Below are 21,572 nucleotides of genomic sequence, written 5' to 3'. Positions count from 1 at the left end.
GGTCTGCCATTTGTGAATAAAACATGGTAAACTTTACACAGTGTGAAGACCTAGGAAATGCTGCAGAAGATTCCTGTCAGCTCCTGGAGTTTTTTGTTACTTAAACTTTGCTAGCCTTGCAAAGAGCCTGAAAAACCAAGAGTCTGTATCAGAATGCTTTACTGTTGCAGAGCATGATCGTGGTTGGGTTGCACCTCACCTGCCCAGTGGTTTGAACTCTCTCATACAAGAACCTTGTTTTGTTCAGTCCTGCACTTTGTGCTCTTATGCTGTGGCATGTGTACTTACTTAATTCTTCTCTTCCAGTTCATTGGGCTGGATGGAACTGAATGAAGGCAGGCTGAGAGAGTCAGGGCTGTTCAGCCTGGAGAAGAGAATGTTCCAGGGAGACCTTATAGCAGCCTGCCAGCACCTAAAGGGGCCTACAAGAAAGCTGGAGAGGGACTTTTTACAAGGACTTGTAGTGATAGGACAAGGGGTAATGGCTTTAAACCGATAATGGCTTTACACTAAAAGAGGGCAGATTTAGGTTAGATATTAGGAAGACATTCTTTACTGTGAGGGTGGTGTGACACTGGCACAGGTTGTCCAGGGAAACTGTGGATGCCCCATTCCTGGAAGAGTTCAAGGCCAGGCTGGATGGGGCTTTGAGCAACCTGGTCTAGTGGAAGATGCCCCTGCCCATGGCAGGGGGTTGGAACTAGATGATCTTTAAGGTCTCTTTACAACCCAGACCATTCTATGATGATTCTGTGAATCGCTGGCTGAACAGCTGCATAGAGTGACTAATGTAATTTTTCAGACATGGAGACTCCTCACTCTTTCCTATTTTGATGCAGATCTCTTTTGGTATCTCACAAAGTGGAATAAGCCCAGGTCATGTAGACCGGGAGGCTCTCTTCACTGTCCCTCTCTGTCTTTGCAACCATTTTTGGCTCTGTCTTACTGTTTACTTACTGAATCCCTCCATTTTGTGCTGGTTTGAATGCCTCCATTGTCCGGACCTGCTGCCAGCAGCAGCAAGTCTGTGGTTCTCTGTGTGGTGCTTCAGGTCCCCAGGAATCTAGCTAATAACTTAATAGCTTCTCATCTCCAATGCACTCCCTCTGAAAAGTCCTTTGTTTTGAGTGGTAGAGCACACAGATGGCCGCACGCCATTTATCTCCAGGCTGTCACATCACTACTTGTTCTCAAAATGGGGTGCCTTCAAAGGCTGGTGTTCACTGAGGTCTGTGCCTTTAAAGAGCCTTTTCCTAAATAGGATTTGATACAATGGAGAGAAAAGCAATGGCATCTGCACTTACAATGATGGCTTAGAGGCATTAATGCTTTTCTCAGGCACACGTACATGCTCTGTCAACACACGAGCATGGCAGCCTGTGGATATTGTCTTCTCAATTTGATCTCCCTTGCCTTCCAGTTGTTGGGAGGATGGGAAGCAATACGTGATACCTTTTTGCATTTGATCTGTCTGCTCCCCAAACGTGACTGGTGCATTAGCACTCACAGCCCAGTAACTGCTGTAGTAGAGTTAAAACCAGCACATACTTGTTAAAATTGGGCACAAACTTAGCTTGCAGTCAAGGCTATAAAACCCAGGTTCCTTTAACTGACAAGAACTGCTACTCCTAGAAGGCGAGGGAGGCGGGGGGAGGAGGTTATAACTCAACCCTCAAGTAATCAGAGAGATTTTATCTTTTGGTCTTTTCAGTACTCTGTCACCAAAAGAGCTCTTGGGTGGTCATATTCCCCTCACCACCCACCCACTACTCTGAACAGCTTGCAGCACTGACTGATCTTTTCCTTGGTAAGACATTTTTATTCCACAAGCACTGAGACACAGACTGATGAAGAATTGCTTGATTTTTCCTTAAGTATTAAAATCTGAAGCTGGAAAACACAGGGCTGGATTTTTCACATTCTCACAGAGCTTGGAGAGAGGGTTTAACAGATCTCTGGCTCTGCTCACATCTTTGGTATCATTGGTAAACTTGGACAACATTGGTAAGCAACTATACACAGGCATAGTTTTCCAGATTTCTGTGGAGCCACTCAGAGAGTAGGTGGAGACAGATGTGCTGAAGTGTCAGGCTTTAGCCTGGGTCACACTTGTCACAGTTTAATTGGAAAAACTCAGTGCTGATTTACTAGGGTGGAGTTGGGAAATTGGAGGTTTTGATTGCAGTTACATGGCTGTCACGTTGCATAAGGAGACTGTCCTCACACAAAACCTCTTTAGGGCTTCACTTCAGTCTCTCTCCCTCTGCACTGATGGGGGCTGCATCAGCCCGTGACAGCTCTGGAGTGTAGGAAGCATCTTACATTGCACCTTCTGGTAATCATCCTGAATCTCTTTTGTGTGTCTCCTCAGGAAAGGATGCCACAGACACCTCCCTTTGCAGCTATGTTTGACAGCAGTGGCTACAACAGGAATCTGTATCAGTCAAAAGAGGACAACTGTGGAGGGCTCTGTTACCACGACAACAACCTCCTGTCAGGGTCTCTGGAAGCTCTGATCCAGCACTTGGTACCCAACGTAGATTACTATCCTGATGTAAGTCTATACACCCAGCTAACTATGTGGCTAGGCCTGATGCATCTCATAAAGGGGAACTTTCACGTGTGCAGCAAAAGCAAAACGTGTCACATTAAATTGCTAAGGAGGGGGTTCAAGAATGATAGCATAAACATGTGCTTCATGTGAGTGCCACATGCAGTAACTGACCTAACCTAGGAGGTCTAATGCTTGATTACTCCTGTTGTGAAGTGTGCAACCCTGGTGACACATTTATGAAGTAAGTACCTAGTGTGGCTTACTGTTTGATGGATTGTATGTACCATTGACCTTTAAAAATCTGTCAGGTAAGCTGAGGACAAAGGTAAGACCACCAGCATGACAGGATGAATGCATTTAGTTTAAAAACAAACAGGTTTTATGCATATTTCCCATTGCTCATCTGAGGTCCACATGTATCTTGCAATTAGCAATTGAAGCATTGAACTAGTATCACACTGTTCAGAATCAGCACAGACTGGACATGAGAACAGGACATTTGTTATCTGAGAATTCTTGGCCTATTTAGACGCATCTGTGCATTGAGACATTTCCTATAATTCTTAGAAAACACAAAAAATACCAAAAGATTACGGGGGGTAGTTGGAGATGACTGAGGGATGATGAAACTGCATCTCAGCTCATTGAAAGGCTCCTGCTGAAGACATAACTCCACTTATATTCAGCTTGTCATAGATTTATTTATGTTTCCAAGATGGGATCTTTTTTAACTTGGGTCAGAGTTGATAGCAGCACAGGACTGTGCTTAAGCTAGTGCTTACCATTAATTCTTAACATAAAATTTAAACATGTAGCAATTTAGATACCAGTTGGTCAAACATGATGATTTATTCCAAGTCCCTAGAACCAGAACATTGTAGAATCTTGTGGGTGCTGTAGATTCTTAACTGCTGGCAGTATGGGGAGTGGAGTGGATGTTCTGAATATCCATCTCACAATGAGTTCAGATCATGATATATGGAAAATTAAAGCAAAATCAGGAGCCTCTTGTAACCTCAGAATGAGTTACTAATTTTTATTCTGTAAAATCAAGCTATGTAGTTCCCTCTTCTTTCACCCAGGAGACAAGCAATACTATGAGAAATGAACAGTGTTTGAGGATTCTTAAAGGAAGTACAAGGTCATAGTGTGGGGTTTACTGAAGTCAGACAGGCAAACACACCATAGTAAAGATGGCATATGTGGTGAAATCAAGTCAGCTCAACAATCTGATCAACTGGCATCTATTTTGTTCTTTTTCTGAAGACTCTTCCTTTTCACCAGTAACGTGGTAGCAGACAAGATTTCTCGATTGGTATTCTAAGTAGCTTGGACTTGCAGCATTAATTTTCTTCCATTGTTTGGCTATAAAGAGTTATGTAATCTGGTAATGGCTCTCGCAAAGGTTTACTGTAGAGCAAGAAAAGATGAGTTGAAGTTTTATTCTGAGTAAGCTTATAATAAGGCTGTGTGTAATAGGAGAGCTAAACCAGCCCAGCCCTGCCTTGTTTTGGTTAAATCTTGCATAACTTGGCTCAAACACGAATTTATAACACTGATTCTGGAGCAATGACAAGTCTTAAATTAAATGCTTACTGCTGTAGTAATAGCTCTTGGCACAGCCATGTGCAGAGTTTTCTTCTGCACATAGTAAAGTATTAGGAACCAATCTGTTAGGAACGCATTTTGAGAAAATATAAAACTGATGGTAATTTATCCCTTTCTGTGTCTTGTTTGCAGAGGACATACATCTTCACCTTCCTTCTCAGTTCACGCCTGTTCATGCATCCGTATGAACTCATGGCCAAGGTCTGCCATCTGTGCATTGAGCAGCAGAGACTAAGTGAGCCTGGCCTGGACAAGGTAAGACCCTCACTCTCAGGGAACTCCTCTTAGTGCCAGTCAAATATCTCTACCCTGCCCTCAACAAAATAATCCTATTGAGGATACTCTTGAGTAGGAATAAACAGATTGAAAGTCTGATACAAGCAACTAGAATTTTACCCTTTGTTCACTGGCATTCATGGGAAATTTCTACACTGCTTAGCCTGTCCTCTGTGAAGAGTGTTGCTGCTTCTGCAGTTTGTTTTACCAATACATGGGCCAGAAATAAAAGTGCTTGCTCTTAATGGCGTATCCTGCACTGGCCCTGCAGTGGTGGCTTTTGTTTCAGAGTTCCCAGCATCTTGCCATAATAATGCCAAAACGCTGTAAAGACTTAATGATTAATTAAGCACATCAATGGGAATTACACTGACCTGTCTCGTATGCTTAAACTACAGTCTTGCTACAGTCTGTGGAGTGGCTTAGATTGCTGGCCCCTTTGCATGGGAATGCATGCTTCTTTGTGTGCCATGTCTAGAGTTGAGAGGGGGTAGGATGTGGATATTTGGATAGAACCTCCACTCCAGTAGAAAATGGGATGAATTAAATTAAAATACTGGAATAATTGTACTGCTTTCTCACTGTAAGGTATAGTGCGTGCATAAGGCTTGGCAGAGCTGGAGCTTATCACTTTCATTGTTGATAGCCATAAGTTATGGAGATACTGATAAATGTCTTGCACTGAGACACTCCAGATAGTGAGGAGAATCATTCTAAATATTTCCACCTGCCTGGGGCCTAATTTCCAGGTCTGTTAAGCCAATGAGAGTCTCTTCATTGGCTTCAATGGATATTGGCTCTGGCTTGTAATCCAGTGCTGAATTAAATTAAGCTTAAAAATTTATTGACCTTCACAGCCTTATGCTCCACAGTATCCTTCAGAAGGGAATTCTGTTTCCTTTGTATTAGATATGTGTTGTATTGCTGTTACATGTAACCTTCCTCCTTCCTTCAAATAGAACCGCATACGAAAAATTGCACCCAAAATCCTACAGTTGTTGACTGAATGGACAGAGACATTTCCTTATGATTTCCGAGATGAAAGAATGATGAGGAATTTAAAGGAGTTGGCACAAAGAATAGCTAGTGGTGATGAGGTAAGTTGTCAGTGCACAAAGCTATTGGATACAAAGGCATTCCTTTAATGTTTTGATATTGCAGGTTTGTTTTTAACAACATAGTAAGGCTCTGGATGGCTAAGCTAACTTATTATGGAGGTGCTGGTAGGCAAAAAGTTCTCTCTGGTACCTAGGCCTATGAAGAAACCACACAGCATAAGCACATCCTTTTCAAAGCATAAACAAGGTTCACTCCATCCCTAAACACCTAATATAATTGCATATTGTGCAGACAGATGCAACTTCGTGGATGTTAGTATTTTTCATTGTAGTGATTCTGCTTGGAAGAAGCTGGATAAGATGCTGGGAAACTTTGCATATCTGAGAAAACCCTACTAATGTTGATAATTTTTTTCATTTGCGTGACTAAGGTGTGTTGGATTTGGGCCTCTGACCTGTAGGTCAATGGAAGAGTTATAGCAGGTTTGGGTAAAAGTTTATGAAAGAAGATTGGACCAGGAAGAATTGTTTTGAGCTTAAAGCATCACATACAGACTCAGAGGAAGTCTGTCATATTTCTTTCTCTGGATAGAGCATACAAGGAAATCACTTGACGTTTTTCTAAATCCTGGTTCTCAGGTGGAAGTAAAGTTTCACAGAGGTATTATGAAATATTTTGATGCTTAACTGATGCCTGTCTTATGAGTACTGAAATAAACTCAGCCAAATGCCAACACTTACATTCACTTAGAGGAAAGGCAATTAGCAAGGTTTCAGTAAACAGATCATATGTAGCTGGCCTAATATTAAGATTACAAAAGGCACTGGAACAGCTGGCATTTGGAAGAACTATAAATGCAAAGAGCAATTGCTAAATGGCATCGTGTTTCTGATGTTCCTCAGGGGCTGGCGTTCCTTATGTAAGCTTTTGAATAATGATATGGACGAGGCAGCAAATGGCATGTTAAGAAGCATGTAGGTAAGCTTTACCAGAAGGAGTTGCAAGCACTGCCAAAGGCCTGGAAAGATCTTGAGTGCCTGTAAACAATGCTGGAAGAGAACCAATCTAAACTAAATTGGGAAGCTGAAATACATTTTGGTGATATAACAGAGGAGAGGGACAAAAGAAGATGGGACGAGAGAGTGAGATGCAGTGCGAAATGCAAACGAAAAAGATACCAAATTCGATGGGCAAGCTTAGAGTTGTCCAAGATAGTTGGAGGGGACTTTGGAGTCTGGAGAGGCAGTGGGTTTACCTTCACTGTGGAGATGCCAGGAGGCACCTTGCCCTGTTGCTTTGTTGCTGGGTATTCTTAATAGGAAGACGGGGAACTGAAGTTCAGTTCAAGGAAAAGGAATAAGATTGAGGACTCACATCCACTTGAAAAAAAAAAACATTGGCACAAAAAGAGAGCGAACACTGTTTATCCTGGAGGAAGTTGAGTTGGTGGATGCAAGAGTGAAATGGCAACAGGCAAGAGTTGTCTACAACGAAGTTTCTGGCAATACAGACAGTTTAAACAGTGAAATCATCTATTGAAGGGAAAAGCAGATGTACAAACTGCTAGAAAATGAGCACTAGGAAGCAATCCTACTCTGGCAGCAACTGTAGAATTTTCTAGGTCTAGCTTTGAGCTTTTTTTTTTACTTTGAGATTTCCTTTAGAAAGGCAAAGGGAAAGCAAGCATTGCAGTAAATTGACTTGTGTTATTGTGAACTGCTTGTAACAGTAAAATGGCAACTTCCTTGACCTTGCTTTTCTATAGACCTTGTTTAGATTTGTGAATCATTGCCTTGAAGGATACAAAAGAAGCAGTATTTCCTGTTCCTGTTCACTACAGTTCTTCTACTTGTAGCTTCTTATTCCACTTCCCAAATTATTGTGCTCCAGTACTATTAAGAGCTATCAGCAAGAGTCCATCTAAAATCATTCACTACACTAACATATTGCTCCATCAAAAAAATGTCTTTGGAAAAACCTTGGTGGGCTTATTTCCACACCCACCCACCCTTCTCCCTCATTTTAATTCTATTCCTTCCATGTTTTCCCTCTCTATATCCTGATAGGGCATCACACACATGAGATATTTCTCAGTTGTTCTGATGCCTTTTACCACTTAACGGACCTTTGTTTCAAGTTATATCTTTGGAAACATTCCCATTAGCCATTGCCTCTCATCTCCTGATTAGTTCCATATAAACATTTATCAATGGCTTTTTTCTATGAAACACTTGATGAGTGTATGCAGTCAGACCAAAACCACGTGCTGTATCCTGATGCCTTTTGATGTGCAGCCCAGCGTTGCACTGACCTTTTTTAAATTTTTTTTTATTATTATTTTTATTTTCCTCCACCATGATATCATATAGTGAGACTGACTGTGGGCTAATTCCTGATTTCTTGTTCTGGTTTGGAGGGTATCTGTGCCAGTTTGCCTTTTCTCCGGGGTTTTCCAGCTACAGAAGCAGATTGACCAGAATTAGGTGGTTCAACTTTTTATCTTCACCCATTTTCTCCCTGATCTTGCTGTCAGTTCTGGGTCAACATGAACCATAAATTCAGGCAAAGTTTATTTTTTTGCTTTGAACCTTAACCCACTGGCGTGATTTCCATCCCCACTATTACGTGAATTCCATCAGCAGCCAGAATTCATCCTGAAAACTTTAGATGTACCAGCTGGGCAACAAAACACTTTGTAAAGTTCTTTTACAAGGAATTTCAAAGAATTTGGAGGGAATGGGTCAGTGAAGCAAGTCAGGGTGTGCGTCACCCAACACCTGTTTATGGAAGGGCAGCACCTGAAGTAATACTTCTGTGCCTTCCTGAGGAAAATGTAGTTCCTTTTCTTTAAAAGCTTGAGATCCTCCTAGTCTCTCCCCACCCACCCTGGTGAAATATTATGCTCTGTGTATTTGTCTAGAAAATCAAAATACACGTAAACAGAAAACAATTCTTTACCAAGTAACAACAAATTCAGCCTTGGTTGAACACAACTGACTTCAAAAATTAGTCTGAGTCAAGATAGTGCTGTTGTATTTGAGTAAATTTGGAAATCCATATCAATGGCAGCTTTGGAGGGAATGACGAATTCATTAGAATACAGGTAACATTCCTGCCTTGGACTGATCCCACTATGCTGTGCTGCTGGTAGGTTTTGGATGCTCCTTTTTTCAGCCATTTGGGTTTGCTTTAATGGCTTTACGATGGTACCTAGAATTTGGAAGAGTAACCACGTTGGGGTCAGTTACACAGATCTGTCTACTTAAGACTTGAGTCCTGCTCCTACTTAAATTTGTCACTCCTTTTAACTTAAACTGCCGCGTGGAAAGAAAAGCAAGATAGTTTTATTATCTTCTCCTTTTTCTCAGATTTACTGGAAGTTTTAACTCTGACTTCAGTGAAATTGTTCTTGATTTACTCCAGAGGGAAGCAGGCCTTTTTTTCATCATTGAATGAGCATATAGTGGTTTTTCTGTGGTCTTAGTCAGGAGAAAATAGTGTATTTTCATTTCTTGTATTTTGTCCAGTGATTGGTGGTACTTTACTTTTCATGCACTACATAGTGCATGTCTTTTCTGCTGTTCCTTGAGCTAACTGGGTCACTACTGAATCTCTGAGACAGTCAGTGTTTAAATCCTCAGCTGGATTCTCTTTGGTCTGATGAAATCCCAATATTGGAAACTCACACAGTAGAGCATATCTTCAAGTTGACCACACATACATATATCAGCATCAAACTGGTTTGGTGTCATGCAGACTTTTAATACTGTCTTCTTACGTTTTGAAAATGTCTCCCAATTGTTTCATGTCATGACAGATGTATCGGAAGAACATACAGCAGCTCCTCCAGAACCTGATTCGGAAGCTCGCCACTGTTAGCCAGTATGAGGAAGTACTTGCAAAAATTAATGCCACAACTACAGATCGCCTCACGGTTCTGAAGACCAAGCCCCAGTCCATCCAGAGGGACATCATCACAGTCTGCAATGATCCCTATGTGTTAGCTCAGCAGCTGACACACATAGAGCTTGTGAGTTGTTATACTTCGAACATGATTCCATCCTTCCCCTCTTTTTGAAATGCATGTTAACATAGGATATGACTTGGCTGCTTGTGTGCTTTATTTAGGAGAGACTCAACTATATTGGACCAGAAGAATTTGTCCAGGCATTTGTGCAAAAGGATCGTTTGGATAATGACAAGGTAATTGGAGCAGATCTGGAGCAGCTCTGAAATGCAGCATTTACCATCCTGGAGCTCAGGTGCCCCATGAGCTGGAAGTGAGGTCCAGTAATAAATGAGGACCAGCAGAAACAAGCTTTATAGTGAAAATGCTTTAGTATTCCTCTTTAAAAATTTGCTGATACTTTCTCTTTCTGGAGGACAACTCCTGGAGCTCAGCCAACAAATTGATTTAAATAAAGCTAACAGAGAACTTAATCCTGTGAATGTTTTCTCCAGGCCACCTATGTGGTCTGCAGCTGGAAGAAGCTGAATTTAACTTCGGCTTTTACGTTACTCATTTTCAACATCCATTCTTTCTTTTAGTAAACTGAACTCTTTGCAGCAAACTGGCAAGTGGGGCAATTTGCAGGTAGAGCACACATCACAAAAAGGGGGCAGTGAGCTCTAGATTCATGTGAGATGAAGGGCAAAGACACAGTATTTTTAACTAACTGCTAGAGTTGTCATCTCCTTGAGTGCTGCTTTCAGGATGACTTATGTCGTCTTTACTCTGTAAATAAACTGTACTAAAGTCAGGCAGTTAAAACTTGAATTACTGTCCTTCCTAGAACTGACAAACAGAATAGAATGACTCAAGCTTACAATCTGATGTTCAGTCAGACAGTCTCTGAAAATTATTTTGTAGGTAGAGATCACTAAAACTGCTGCCTACCCCTTTCTAGACAACCCTGAGATGTGTGAGAGTCATTCCAAGACACTACCGAACAAACAACGCTGGTTAGGAAAGGGAGAATCCAATCAAAATGGTAGATCCGATCTCCCAGTTAGGATGCAGAATGTTAATTTGGCATCAACAACTGAACATAATGTGCCAAGTGAAATGGTCTGGCCTCTATTTCCCATCTGCTCTTGCAGAGGTTGTAGTGTTGTCTCTGCTGTATCAGTGGGACAGGCGCAAGGACTGAAACAGTGCTCATATTCAAGGAAGCTTTAAGCAGATACTTAGCTTTGATTGTTTGCATAAGTTTATCTTAAGTCCTTAAAGCATCCCTGTAGGGCTTACAGCAGGTGGGATTCCAGCATGCCTGCCTGAGTGCTTTACTGAGCCAACAGCTCAGGAAGAACTTACTCGTGCTCAATATTATCACTGCTACTTTCCTTGTAAGCTTTACATGACTTCAGGTAATTGAGTTATTCCTGGTTACTTGATAGTTTTTGGGGGTGGCAAGATGGAAAGCCAAAAGGTCTCTCTCAGGGAAAAGATTAAGATTACACTAAAATCTGCTATTCTTCTGTCTGCAGAGCTGCTACGGAAATCGAAAGAAGACCCGGAATCTGGAAGCCTATGTGGAATGGTTTAACAGGCTCAGTTACTTGGTTGCAACAGAAATCTGTATGGTGAGCTGGGACTTTTTCTGCTAAAAGGTTTTATTTAATCTAGTTGTCTAAAACTGTGAAGCCTTTTCAGGTTTGTTGCCCCTTCAGTGCGCCTTTTGATTTTTCATTCTCTCAGCTCTGTACTTATTCACATGCAGATGAAGTCAGTGCAGAGCTGAAGAAGAAATAAGTTCCATGTTTTCAGCATCATGCTTGTGCCTCAGCCTTGTTCATGTGACACAGCGGTGATGTTATGCTGGGTTAGCCCTTCTTGGCACAGAAGTGCATCTGCCTGTTCTTCATGCTCTTCTTGGCAGAGCCTCTTTACTTGTTGTCCTTGCTCCCTACCTGCCTGGTATCTGGGTTGTCTTTGCTGTCCTGAGGGCTTTTGAACACAATAGTGTGGCTTCCTGTACATGTAAAGCCTAGTATGCAGTTGTGGTACATGTGGAAAGGACTTTTAACCAGGGTGGTGTTTCTTTTGGGGGTGGGTCAGAGTGCTGTTCTTCCTGCCGAGCGTAACACTCTGATGGCATCTCTTGCAGCCTGTGAAGAAGAAGCACAGAGCAAGGGTGATAGAATATTTCACTGATGTGGCACGGGAATGTTTTAACATTGGCAACTTTAACTCCTTAATGGCTATCATTTGTAAGTATGTGTCCCGAGATGTTTTGTCCCTGTTTGAATCTGGATAAAGGAAGCACAGTGCTTATACAAAAATCTCCTGCTTAGCATGCTCAGCAGTGTGAAGTTAGGAGGAGAAGCGGTGGACAATTGTTCAGTGTTATTGTAGCGTCATTGTGTAAGGAATGATTTACTGCTGTAGTGTAAATTACAGAAAAACAAAGTTTTTATTGCAGCTGTTCAAAGTTCTGAATCCCCACTTTTTGAAACCAACTTTAGTGCTTGATTGGAACAAAAAATTTTCATGTAATATGGAAGATTGATGTCTACCGTTGTTTCTGTTGCAGCATGAGTGTCCTAGTGGTGTAAAAATTCCACATCAATTTTAGATCTGATAGGAAAATATTGGGAATATTTTTTTAAAATTTGAAATGTGAAAACTTCATAAATATGTGTAATTTACAATGAAATATGTAAGAGACAGTGTTGAGAAAACTCATTTGCACTTTTCTACTGTATATTCATGTTTTGTTAAAACCACGTTAAATAATGTCATATCATTTTTTAGAGCTTTCATTCTGTAAGAGATGTTGATTTTGTTTCCAAAGTTGTTTTTAACATTGGAATTTCAAGAAAATGATGAGTCTGATTTCTGAGTAGCTTTGTGGAAAATACTTGTTATTATTAATAGCTCCTTTGCTTTAGAAACACTTACTAGCCTTAGCTACTTGAAATATATATTTTTTTAAATACTCCAACAATTTCTCTGTCTTTTATCAAGCGGGCATGAACATGAGTCCTGTGTCTCGGTTAAAGAAAACTTGGGCAAAAGTGAAGACAGCCAAATTTGATATTCTTGAGGTAAGTTTGGCCAATATTTGGACATGGGGCTATTAATAGCATTTTACTTTTCACTGCTCTAACATGCGAGTTTGGCTTCATTATGATATGTTTAATTTAGTATGTTTGTGCTTTTGATGGAAATTCTAGATGATGTAATAAAAATTGTTCAGCTGAATTGTGCTTTTTAGATTTGGAAGGAGGAAATTGAAGTAGTGTCAGGTTTTTTGAATTCCCAAACCCACCTCCTAAGAATTATTTAAAAAAAAAAATGTAGGTAACCTTTTGAAAGGGAGATGCACTTGAGAGGGATGGTGTGGATTGACCTAATGGAGTTCTGCCTTTTGAAAATCAAGTTGAGCTGTAAGGTGGCTGCCTTGCCCTTTCAGAGAAATTTGTCTTGAACTAATTGATTGCCACTTACCTTCAGGTAGCAGAGACCTTTGTCAAAGATCATGTAGGTGCAGCAGTGTATGAGTTTGTGATTTACCCAACAGATTATTTACCAACAAGTTATTATCCTGCTGTAAATGGAAATTGGTTAATTCAGCTTCTTTATTAGTAAGATAAAGAAAATGTAATGTTTTGTATTTGACGCAAGCATGAAATGTTTATTAATATCATCAGGACAGTTGACTTGTGTTATGACAACAGATGAAAACTGGATGGCTGTAGCCGCCTCACACTTCCTTCACCTACCCTTGGGTGGGAAATAGCTTTCCTTGTGTTAAGAGTGGCTGCACAGCTCGGGAAGTTGCTCTTAAAATTACAGCCCTATTTCGTTTGACCTTATCGTGCAGGCTGGACTTTGCTGGTTAAGGAAGTGCTTTGTGAGCCATGCAGTCATCCTAGTCCTTGAGGTGCAGCAGTCAGTCTTGGAGCAATGAGGTGGGGGCATTAACAGCTTTAGGTGTCTGATCTTACTTTGCCACTGCAAATGAATCAGCTCTGAGAAACCTGCGTACTAGGAAGAGCAGAATATTAGTGCCAAGACCACTGTTACCTTAGCTTCATGATTTTGGTTTTTGAATTAAAGCTGAGCTACCTCCTTTGCAGAGAGAGAAAGGAGGTCCATGAAGCCTGCCATTGCTTTCCTGCCCCTTGACTTGTATTGGATCCTTTGCTGTGCTGAATGAACGTTTTTTAAAACAAAGTTCTCTTCTGATTGAACGAACAGATAAAGGGATACTGCAGTCCTCTAAAAGGCTGTATTTGTGGTGCTGTTCAGCAGACCTCTTGCTTTTTAAAATAGTTGCTGAAGTGAAAAAGTATTGTGTGCGGTGATGACACTAGCTCATTATTTACATTTTTTCATGCCTCGTAGCATCAGATGGACCCTTCTAGCAATTTTTATAATTACCGAACTGCTCTGCGTGGAGCCGCTCAAAGGTCCTTGACAGCTCATAGCAACAGAGAGAAGGTACGTTTACAAATGACTTGGCAGCGGGCAAAAATGAAGTGTGCTTCTTAAGTTGCGTGGTAAGCTTTTGTCTTGGGATTCTGAATCTCATCAACTCTACCCCTGGTGGGCTTTCAAAAAGAATAAAAAGCTTCAAAACTTAATCCCTTTTTACTAGGAATGTCTAAATACTACCTGTAAGCTACAGAGAAAGTAAATGGAATATTTGAGGAAACCAGGTGGCTCAATGGAAATTACCATCTTAGGTCTGCCAGTTCAGCTTGGAGCTGACTGAAAGCTGCAAACATTAGGTGATTGCTTTGATTATTTAAATAAAATAAGTACATTGCCTCAGCTCATTTCTTTTTTGACAAAGAGCTTTATCTGACAAACCAGTAATACAGATAGAAAGGCTAAGGACTGAAATGAGGTTGCTACTAATTTGTCCTTCTAGCTGCTATTTGTGCTCAGTTTTAAGTGGTTTGTGGTTGAGGGTGGAAAAGCTTTAAAATTTACTCAGAAAAGGTATTCTAAAACTCAAATCTAGACAGAGCTTCTGTCTAAATTCTGTTGATTCCCCTTCCTGTGTACAGTTTTAGATAAGCTTTAAATATACTATACATTTTTTTAGTGGAAATAGTGAGATGAATCAGGTGTTTGTGTACATTAAAATCCCCCTTCCAGTTTCAAGACTGGCTGTGAGCTATGCCTTAGTAGAGGTGACATCTTTCTTTACTCTTTAAAATAAATAAGACTTTGAGAAATAAACTGGATTTGGTCACACATTAATGCAGAATCTCAGTTGTAATTCTTGTGGAAAGAAGCCAAATAGCTTCCTAGCTATTTGTAGTGTTCCTGCTTAGAAGCAGTTGCTCATCAACTGCTTTTAATATTAGGATTTCATACTATGTTTAATAAACCTGATCTTTGTGCTCATAGAATAAACTACCAGGAATGATGAAGCAGATCCATGTGCAGTCTACTGGTCTATATTGTTTTTATATACATGTAAATAAAAATGAGGATTATTTTTCTGAGTCCTAAGGATCTGTTTATGTATCATTCAAAGCACCAGAAGCTTAAATGTAAGATGCTTACTTCTTCTCAGAGAAAAGTGAGTTTTAAGATTTGAGAGAAAGAACTTACAGATATTGAAATGGTGCAGTAAAGTCTTCCATGGAAACAGCAATAAGTGATATTTGTTTTAGCCCCAGCTGCAACAAGGATGTGCAGCTGTGAAAATTTTTATAGGATGCAGATTAAAATACAGACATTTTAAGAATGTGAGAATGCTCCAACATTCTCCAAGGAAAAATACTTTGATTTGTTCAGTTGGCAGGAAATTCTTCATTTTGAGCCAGTGAGTGCCAAGGTTCAATTTCTTGCATGAGTTTGGGGAATAGTAGTTTGAAAGCCATTTGTGCTGCTAGCCCCATATTTTCCATGCTGTGCTTTAACATGCATCTCCCCTCATCAAGCAAGTTCCTGTCAAGAGGAAAAGCTGCACTAAGAGATACCCTGCAGGAATTACATGTAAGAAGTAGGCATCTCTGAGCTCTTATGTTGTGGAATCTGCAAGGAAGAATGAGAAAGTGAAAACAAGAGGGACATGACACAGAAATTAAATTAATTAGGCATATTTTTGTTCTAAACACGCCTCATAGCCACAGTTGACAAGCAGTGGAGTACCAACAGGTACTTTAATTGTGACCTTGAGGGAGCTACGTGCCAAGAAGGGTTCAAGGTAATGGAAGCAGGTTGGCACAAAGCTGGAAATAAAACCATAAGGATTAGCTTACCATCCAAGGGAGGACTTCCTTTATAGAGAAACATCACATATTTCAAAACATAGTGAATGCAGAATTTTTGTGTCATGAACAAATCTTAGTCCTTGGTATTTTGCTTACCTTTTGTACCACTTGACTTGTAGAGCATTATGTTTTGATTTCAGCACCAGACTGAGAATAATGTTGTTCTTTCCTTAGATCGTAATACCTTTCTTCAGCCTCTTGATCAAAGATATTTACTTCCTCAATGAAGGTTGTGCCAATCGTCTTCCAAATGGTCATGTCAATTTTGAAGTAAGTAGATCACTGAATGGGGTATTGATACAGGGTCAGCTCCTTTAACAGAAAACTGAAGCAGATGATGGTTCAGCTTCCGCTGGATTCTGGAAGAGCAAAATTAGACTGGAATTTGAGTGTGTCTGTCACTTCTCACAGGAGCTGGGAGGTAGTCAGGAAAAAGCAGTTTTATTGAAGATGGAGTGTTTATAGAAACCCTTTTGATATTCACAATCTTTTAGTGGGGAAAAAAGTAACAACTTTTTCTCAGTGCTCAAATCCATCTGAATATTTCAACGCACAGGTTTATTATACTGAATGACAAAATCATTCAAATTACTATTATAGAGCTTGTTTTTGAATTCCATATGTAAAAGTTCATCCTTTGTCAAGATATAGATGCAGTATTTTTGTACATAAAAGTACAGATTATCTCTGAAGAGACATGTGATAGAGCAGCAGTGAAGGAGCCCCTTGTCTTTCATTGTTCTTCTGCCTCCAATTTCACGCTTGTTATCTGACAGTGTGGATTACCCAATAATTTGTTTTCTGGTGCTTTCAGCTTTCAAGAAGCCTAGGTCACTCGCACAAAATTACAGTACGTTTCATTTGTAGATATTGGCCTGAATTAGCCTGTTTCTAAAGCTCTAGACTATGTGATGATCTGGAACAACCTTTTACTCCAGGAATCCATGTGCATTTGAGGCATGTTAAACTTCAGTTGAAAGAGTTTATCATTAATGACATCAACATCCTGCATGGGGAATGTGGTTTTTTGGCATGAATTTCCAGCAAGAAAATTGAGCATTTCAGATTAACTAACTAAAATGGAATATCTGGATTTCAGAATTTCAGTATTTAGCATCTAGACACTTTTGATGTGAAAATTCCTAAATATTTCACTGCAAAACAAACAAGAATGAGCACAATCAAAGTGAAAAGCTGGGCATAAGGAGTGGTATCAGCTCCTTGAAAAGCAACTGAGTGCAGATCATGATATACTATTTATATTCATAAATAACAATAATTTTACCAGGGTGGAGGGGTGGGGAGTCATCCCAGTTTGAAACAGAAATGTAGAAGTTAGAAGCAGAGTTGTGAGTCAGATCACATTCAATTCTAGCTTAAAAGCTGGGGAGAATCTAAGCCTTGGACTTAAAACCAGGATATATATATTAAAAAAAAAAAAAAATGCTCAGGGTAAATAGTACTGTTCAATATATAGCACCTCTTCTGTTTTCTGTTCTATTCTGACAGAAATTTTGGGAATTGGCGAAACAAGTCAGTGAATTTATGACGTGGAAGCAAGTGGAGTGTCCTTTTGAAAGGGATCGGAAGATTCTGCAGTACTTGCTCACTGTCCCAGTCTTCAGTGATGATGGTAAGGAGCAATGGGCTTCCTGCAGGTCTGGTGTCACTGGCTGCTGCTTAGTTTCTCTCCCTGTTAAGTTGTTGCTTCCTTACAGTAAAGAAAGACTTTGTCCTGAGGCGTCTCTGTTGGGCAAGTAAAAAATGCTTTTCCCTTACAAGTGAGAGAGAAAGTACAATTTTTCTTTTTATGTGCACTTGGTCTGTAAGAATTGACATTATCCTTTTCTCTGAAATGGAATGAAAAAAATGTGGTCCCTACAAAAATATCATCTGAAGTGTGTTTATATGGACTTTCTGGGTGCTTTACACTAAAGGGTGCTGCTTGAGAAAGAAAGTGGGGGTTTTGCTGGCTGCTTATAAAGCACCATGTCCCTGGGCTCAGTTTTTTCTTTTGAGTGTTTACTTTCACCCTTGTGCTTTTGCATTTTCTCTAGTTGTTTCTTTCCCCCCTCAGGGTAGTCTTTGTACTCATGCGCTGTTCGTTAGCCTTGTCTGGAGGTTATTATAAGCAATGCTATACTTCCTAATGGGATTCTGGAGCCCTAATCTGAGAGATAGATAATACAAGCCTGCTTCATTTAACTTCAGTCCACTCTCCAGGGAGAACAAATCTTAAAATGCCAGTAGGCCTAACATATTGTATTTGCTTCTGATTGCAGCACTTTACTTGGCTTCCTATGAGAGCGAAAGTCCTGAGAATCACGTTGAAAAGGACAGATGGAAGACACTAAGGTTTGTGTCAAAGGTTACCCGCATCAGTAAGTAAAGAGAATGGGATACAGAGCAAGCATCAAACAGTTAAAACCAAATGGCACACTACATGTTTCAACAGATGGGGCACAGCATCAGTGTAAATCCCCCCTCCAATCTGGGACTCTTGGAAAAAAGAACAGTCAGTCTTTATCTTAAACCCTTTCAAGCCTTTTCTCCCTTAGGGGATGGGAATTAGAATAAGTAATTTTGTATCTTGATTTCTTGTGTTTGTCAGTGTAGGAAAAAATACTTTCTAAACTTCAAAGAAATCTCTACTTCCTTATCAGTACTATACAGAGCACTCTGGTTTCCGAGCAGACATTTCTGCAGCTATTGCATCCCTTTATGCACCTAGCCTTTCAGACAGGGATGAGGTTTGCACAAAGATCACTCTGGGGCAAATGCATTGATGAAACCAGGTAACAATGTAGAGTTCAGGCTAGGAAAAAAAAATCAGACAAAATCCTGGTTTTGGCTTTTCTTCTGCTGCTGGCTGAACAGCCTCATCACCTCTTTCATTTTACTAATTGCGGAAGGATACATGAACCATTATGGGAGTGTTTTAGCTTGTGCTTTGCCTATCAACTTTTTTCTAAAAAAAAAAAAGCTGAATTCATGGCAGCAGACAAAACTAACCGGGTACATAGATGGAGACACAGAACTAAGCAGGTACATGAGTAGTCTCTGTTTTCACCCCTAAGCCATACCTTCACTTTAGTATTAAAACAACCGATATCCCAAGGAACTCACCATTAGCCAGGTGTTCTTGTCACTGTTGCAGGCAGTGTTACATTAACACTTAGAGGATCCCATGGATATGAAATCCCAACTCTTCTGATCCACTCTGCAGCACCAGAGACAACCCTACACCACAGCCCTAAGGATTCTTCTCAGTCCATGTTGTTTTTTCCTGGCATACCACAAGGAGATGTAACAATTCCATCTGATTAATCGCGGTTATTTTGGGGAGAGGACAGAAAGGGAGAGTTACTCACATCAGTGCACAGATACTCTGCATTACACAAGAGTCGCAAGATAGACGGTCAAAGACTCTGAGCTTGAAAATCTGTGATAACGCAAACCTCGGTTTCACAGAATCCTTATCTGAGGCCCTCTGAAGCTGTCTGAGAAGATTTACATCATCCTAATGACTGTCTTTACTTATTTACAATTTCCCTCTTCCTTTCAGGTCAGCACTTCTGGGCAGAGTCTAGTGCACAAGATGGCTGCTGTTTCTGCTGTTGCTGTTATGTGGCTTACCAGGGGGCATGGCTTGGTTTGTTTTTCTGTACACTGAGTGGCATTCAAAGTGATGAAAAATGTGCAGTCAGTTGGGATATTGTGTCAGCAACGATGAAACAAGTTAACTCAAGAACAAACAGGCAGCTTCTCACATCTGACAGATGAGATAAAATCACAGCCCACTTGGCTGTGATTCAGGCTAAAGTATTGATTGAGGACAGCACTGACAGAATCCTTTGAAGAGCTCTATGCCACCTATGAATCATTTCACACCTGGATGGAATATTTTTCCTTGTCCTCTTGCTGCAGCTTGCTGCTACAAAGACACTGTAGAGTTGGTAGTAGATTATGGAGGGGAAAAAATCAACCATTCCTTTCAGTGAAACCCAAGTCTACGCTGAAGAACTGCCATTTCTAATAAGCTGAAGATAGCCAGGAACTTTGCCTGATCACGATTGCTAAGAAGGGAAAGGACTGAAAACAACAAATTGGCTGCTGGGAAGAGTTTCTCCCCGCCACTGTAATGGTGGCTGCGTTTTTTTTTTTCTTTTTCCATTATGTTTTTGAGTTGGCTGCTGGTAGGCAAACTCATTATTATTCTAAGTTATTTAAAAAATAAAAAGTAATAAAAATCAAGGCTGTGGTAGAAAACACCTTCTACAAAAATATAGTAGCTGTATAGCTTGGACTATTTTACAGCTTCGTGGGAGGTTTTTCCTTTGTTTCAGTTGTTTACAACTAACTACTACATACTACAGATATTCTTATTTTTACTATACAATTTTGTTACTCTAATTTTCCATACTTGACCTTCTTATATTAGGTTGAATATGCTGACTTTTCTAGAATAGTCTTGGAGAAATTGGTGTACAAACTGCATTGAAGTACAAAAAGTATGTTTTTATTAAGTCATTTTTATAATTGCTTTTCTTGAAAGGATAACAGTGAAGAACACAACCCACTTTGACTGAAACGGAAAGATGCCAAAAAGAAAAAAAAGATGAGGCTTCTTCTCTACTACAGCTGTGAACAAAACAGTATCCCTATGTGTTTGCTTTATGGATTATGTTTATGACTGTGAAGTAGTTCACTGTGTTACACATCTAATAAGCTTGAAGTAGCTCTGAATACTTAGTCAGTCTATTTACCCTAGGAAGAGCCCAATGGGCCGGGGGGGGGGGGGGGGGGGGGGGGGGGAGAAACTGTAGCTGTAGATCACCCTGGATGCAAAATCACAAAGCAAAAGCACATACTTCACGAAAAAAGGAATTTGCAATTATCCTGCCACTGTTACTAAAAAAAAAAAAAAAAAGAAAAAAGAATAAATATGTCTATTTGTTGCACTGCATCTCTCGAGTTTTCAGGTAAGCTGTTTTTTATGTCTGTCCATGCCTTTTCAGGCAAGTATTTAATCTTTGAAGTCTCTAAGAACATGCTGAAATAGCCTTTGTTAACAGGCATACTGTCCTTTACTACAGCCTGTTTGCTGGTGCAAGGTGCTGGAAGTCACTGAGTTACATGTTCCATGAGCACCAGCACCAGGGCCTTGAGCCCTGATGGTGGAGGAGGATTCCTCTCTGCCTCTCCCATTCACTGAGTTAGGGTGAAGGAGAAAGAAGAGGGTGACTCTTTGAAAAGAGGATACTGCTTTTGCAGTTCACGGACTTGCCTCCCAGCTTTCAGGTGAGGTCATTCCCATCTTCCCCTCTGTGTCTTTCCCCCGTTGTTGAAGCTTACAGGTAGAACTTAGTGTATATAAAAAGCTGGGGAAGATGGTGTATACCTCTTTGTCATGGTTTAACCTCAGCCAGCAACTAAGTACCATGCAGCTGCTTGCTCAGTCCCCTGCCCCAGAGGGACAGGGAGGAGAATCGGGGAAAAAGGTGAAACTCAAGGGTTGAGATAAGAGCAATGTAATAATTAAATAATAATAACAACAGTTATAATGAAAAGGAGGGAGAGGAATAAAATCCAAAGGGAAGGGAAAAAAAACCAAGTGATGCAGAATGCAGTTGCTCACCACCTGCTGACCAATGCCCAGCCAGTCCCCGACCAGCGATCGGCAGGCCCTGGCCAAGCCCCCCCATTTATATACTGAACATGATGTTCCATGGCCTGGAATACCTCTTTGGCTAGTTCAGATCAGCTGTCCTGGCTGTGCCCCCTCCCAGTTTCTTGTGCCCCTCCAGCCCTCTCGCTGGCAGGGCCTGAGAAACTGAAA

The 21,572-nt window shown here is 40.5% G+C and overlaps 1 protein-coding gene across 2 annotated transcripts in view; it reads left to right on the top strand.

Annotated features, from left to right (window-relative positions):
- RASGEF1B (RasGEF domain family member 1B) overlaps positions 1–20,679 on the top strand; it is a 31,209-nt gene extending 10,530 nt beyond the window's left edge. For both annotated transcript variants that reach the window (XM_040583717.1, XM_040583707.1), the window contains exons 2-14: positions 2,372–2,554; positions 4,295–4,417; positions 5,398–5,535; positions 9,315–9,527; positions 9,626–9,700; positions 10,985–11,080; positions 11,605–11,707; positions 12,465–12,544; positions 13,848–13,943; positions 15,908–16,003; positions 17,243–17,366; positions 18,016–18,088; positions 19,299–20,679. In XM_040583717.1, coding sequence (XP_040439651.1) covers positions 2,378–2,554; positions 4,295–4,417; positions 5,398–5,535; positions 9,315–9,527; positions 9,626–9,700; positions 10,985–11,080; positions 11,605–11,707; positions 12,465–12,544; positions 13,848–13,943; positions 15,908–16,003; positions 17,243–17,366; positions 18,016–18,088; positions 19,299–19,323 — 1,419 coding nt within the window. In that variant the 5' untranslated portion in view covers positions 2,372–2,377 and the 3' untranslated portion in view covers positions 19,324–20,679. The remainder of the gene's footprint in view (positions 1–2,371; positions 2,555–4,294; positions 4,418–5,397; positions 5,536–9,314; positions 9,528–9,625; positions 9,701–10,984; positions 11,081–11,604; positions 11,708–12,464; positions 12,545–13,847; positions 13,944–15,907; positions 16,004–17,242; positions 17,367–18,015; positions 18,089–19,298) is intronic.
- The last annotated feature ends 893 nt before the right edge of the window (positions 20,680–21,572 follow it).

The sequence above is a fragment of the Falco naumanni genome, chromosome 1 (genome assembly GCF_017639655.2).
Source record: "Falco naumanni isolate bFalNau1 chromosome 1, bFalNau1.pat, whole genome shotgun sequence".
Taxonomy (NCBI): Eukaryota; Metazoa; Chordata; class Aves; order Falconiformes; family Falconidae; genus Falco; species Falco naumanni.
Note: the sequence above shows the minus strand (reverse complement) of the source record. Positions and strands in the feature narration are given on the sequence as shown.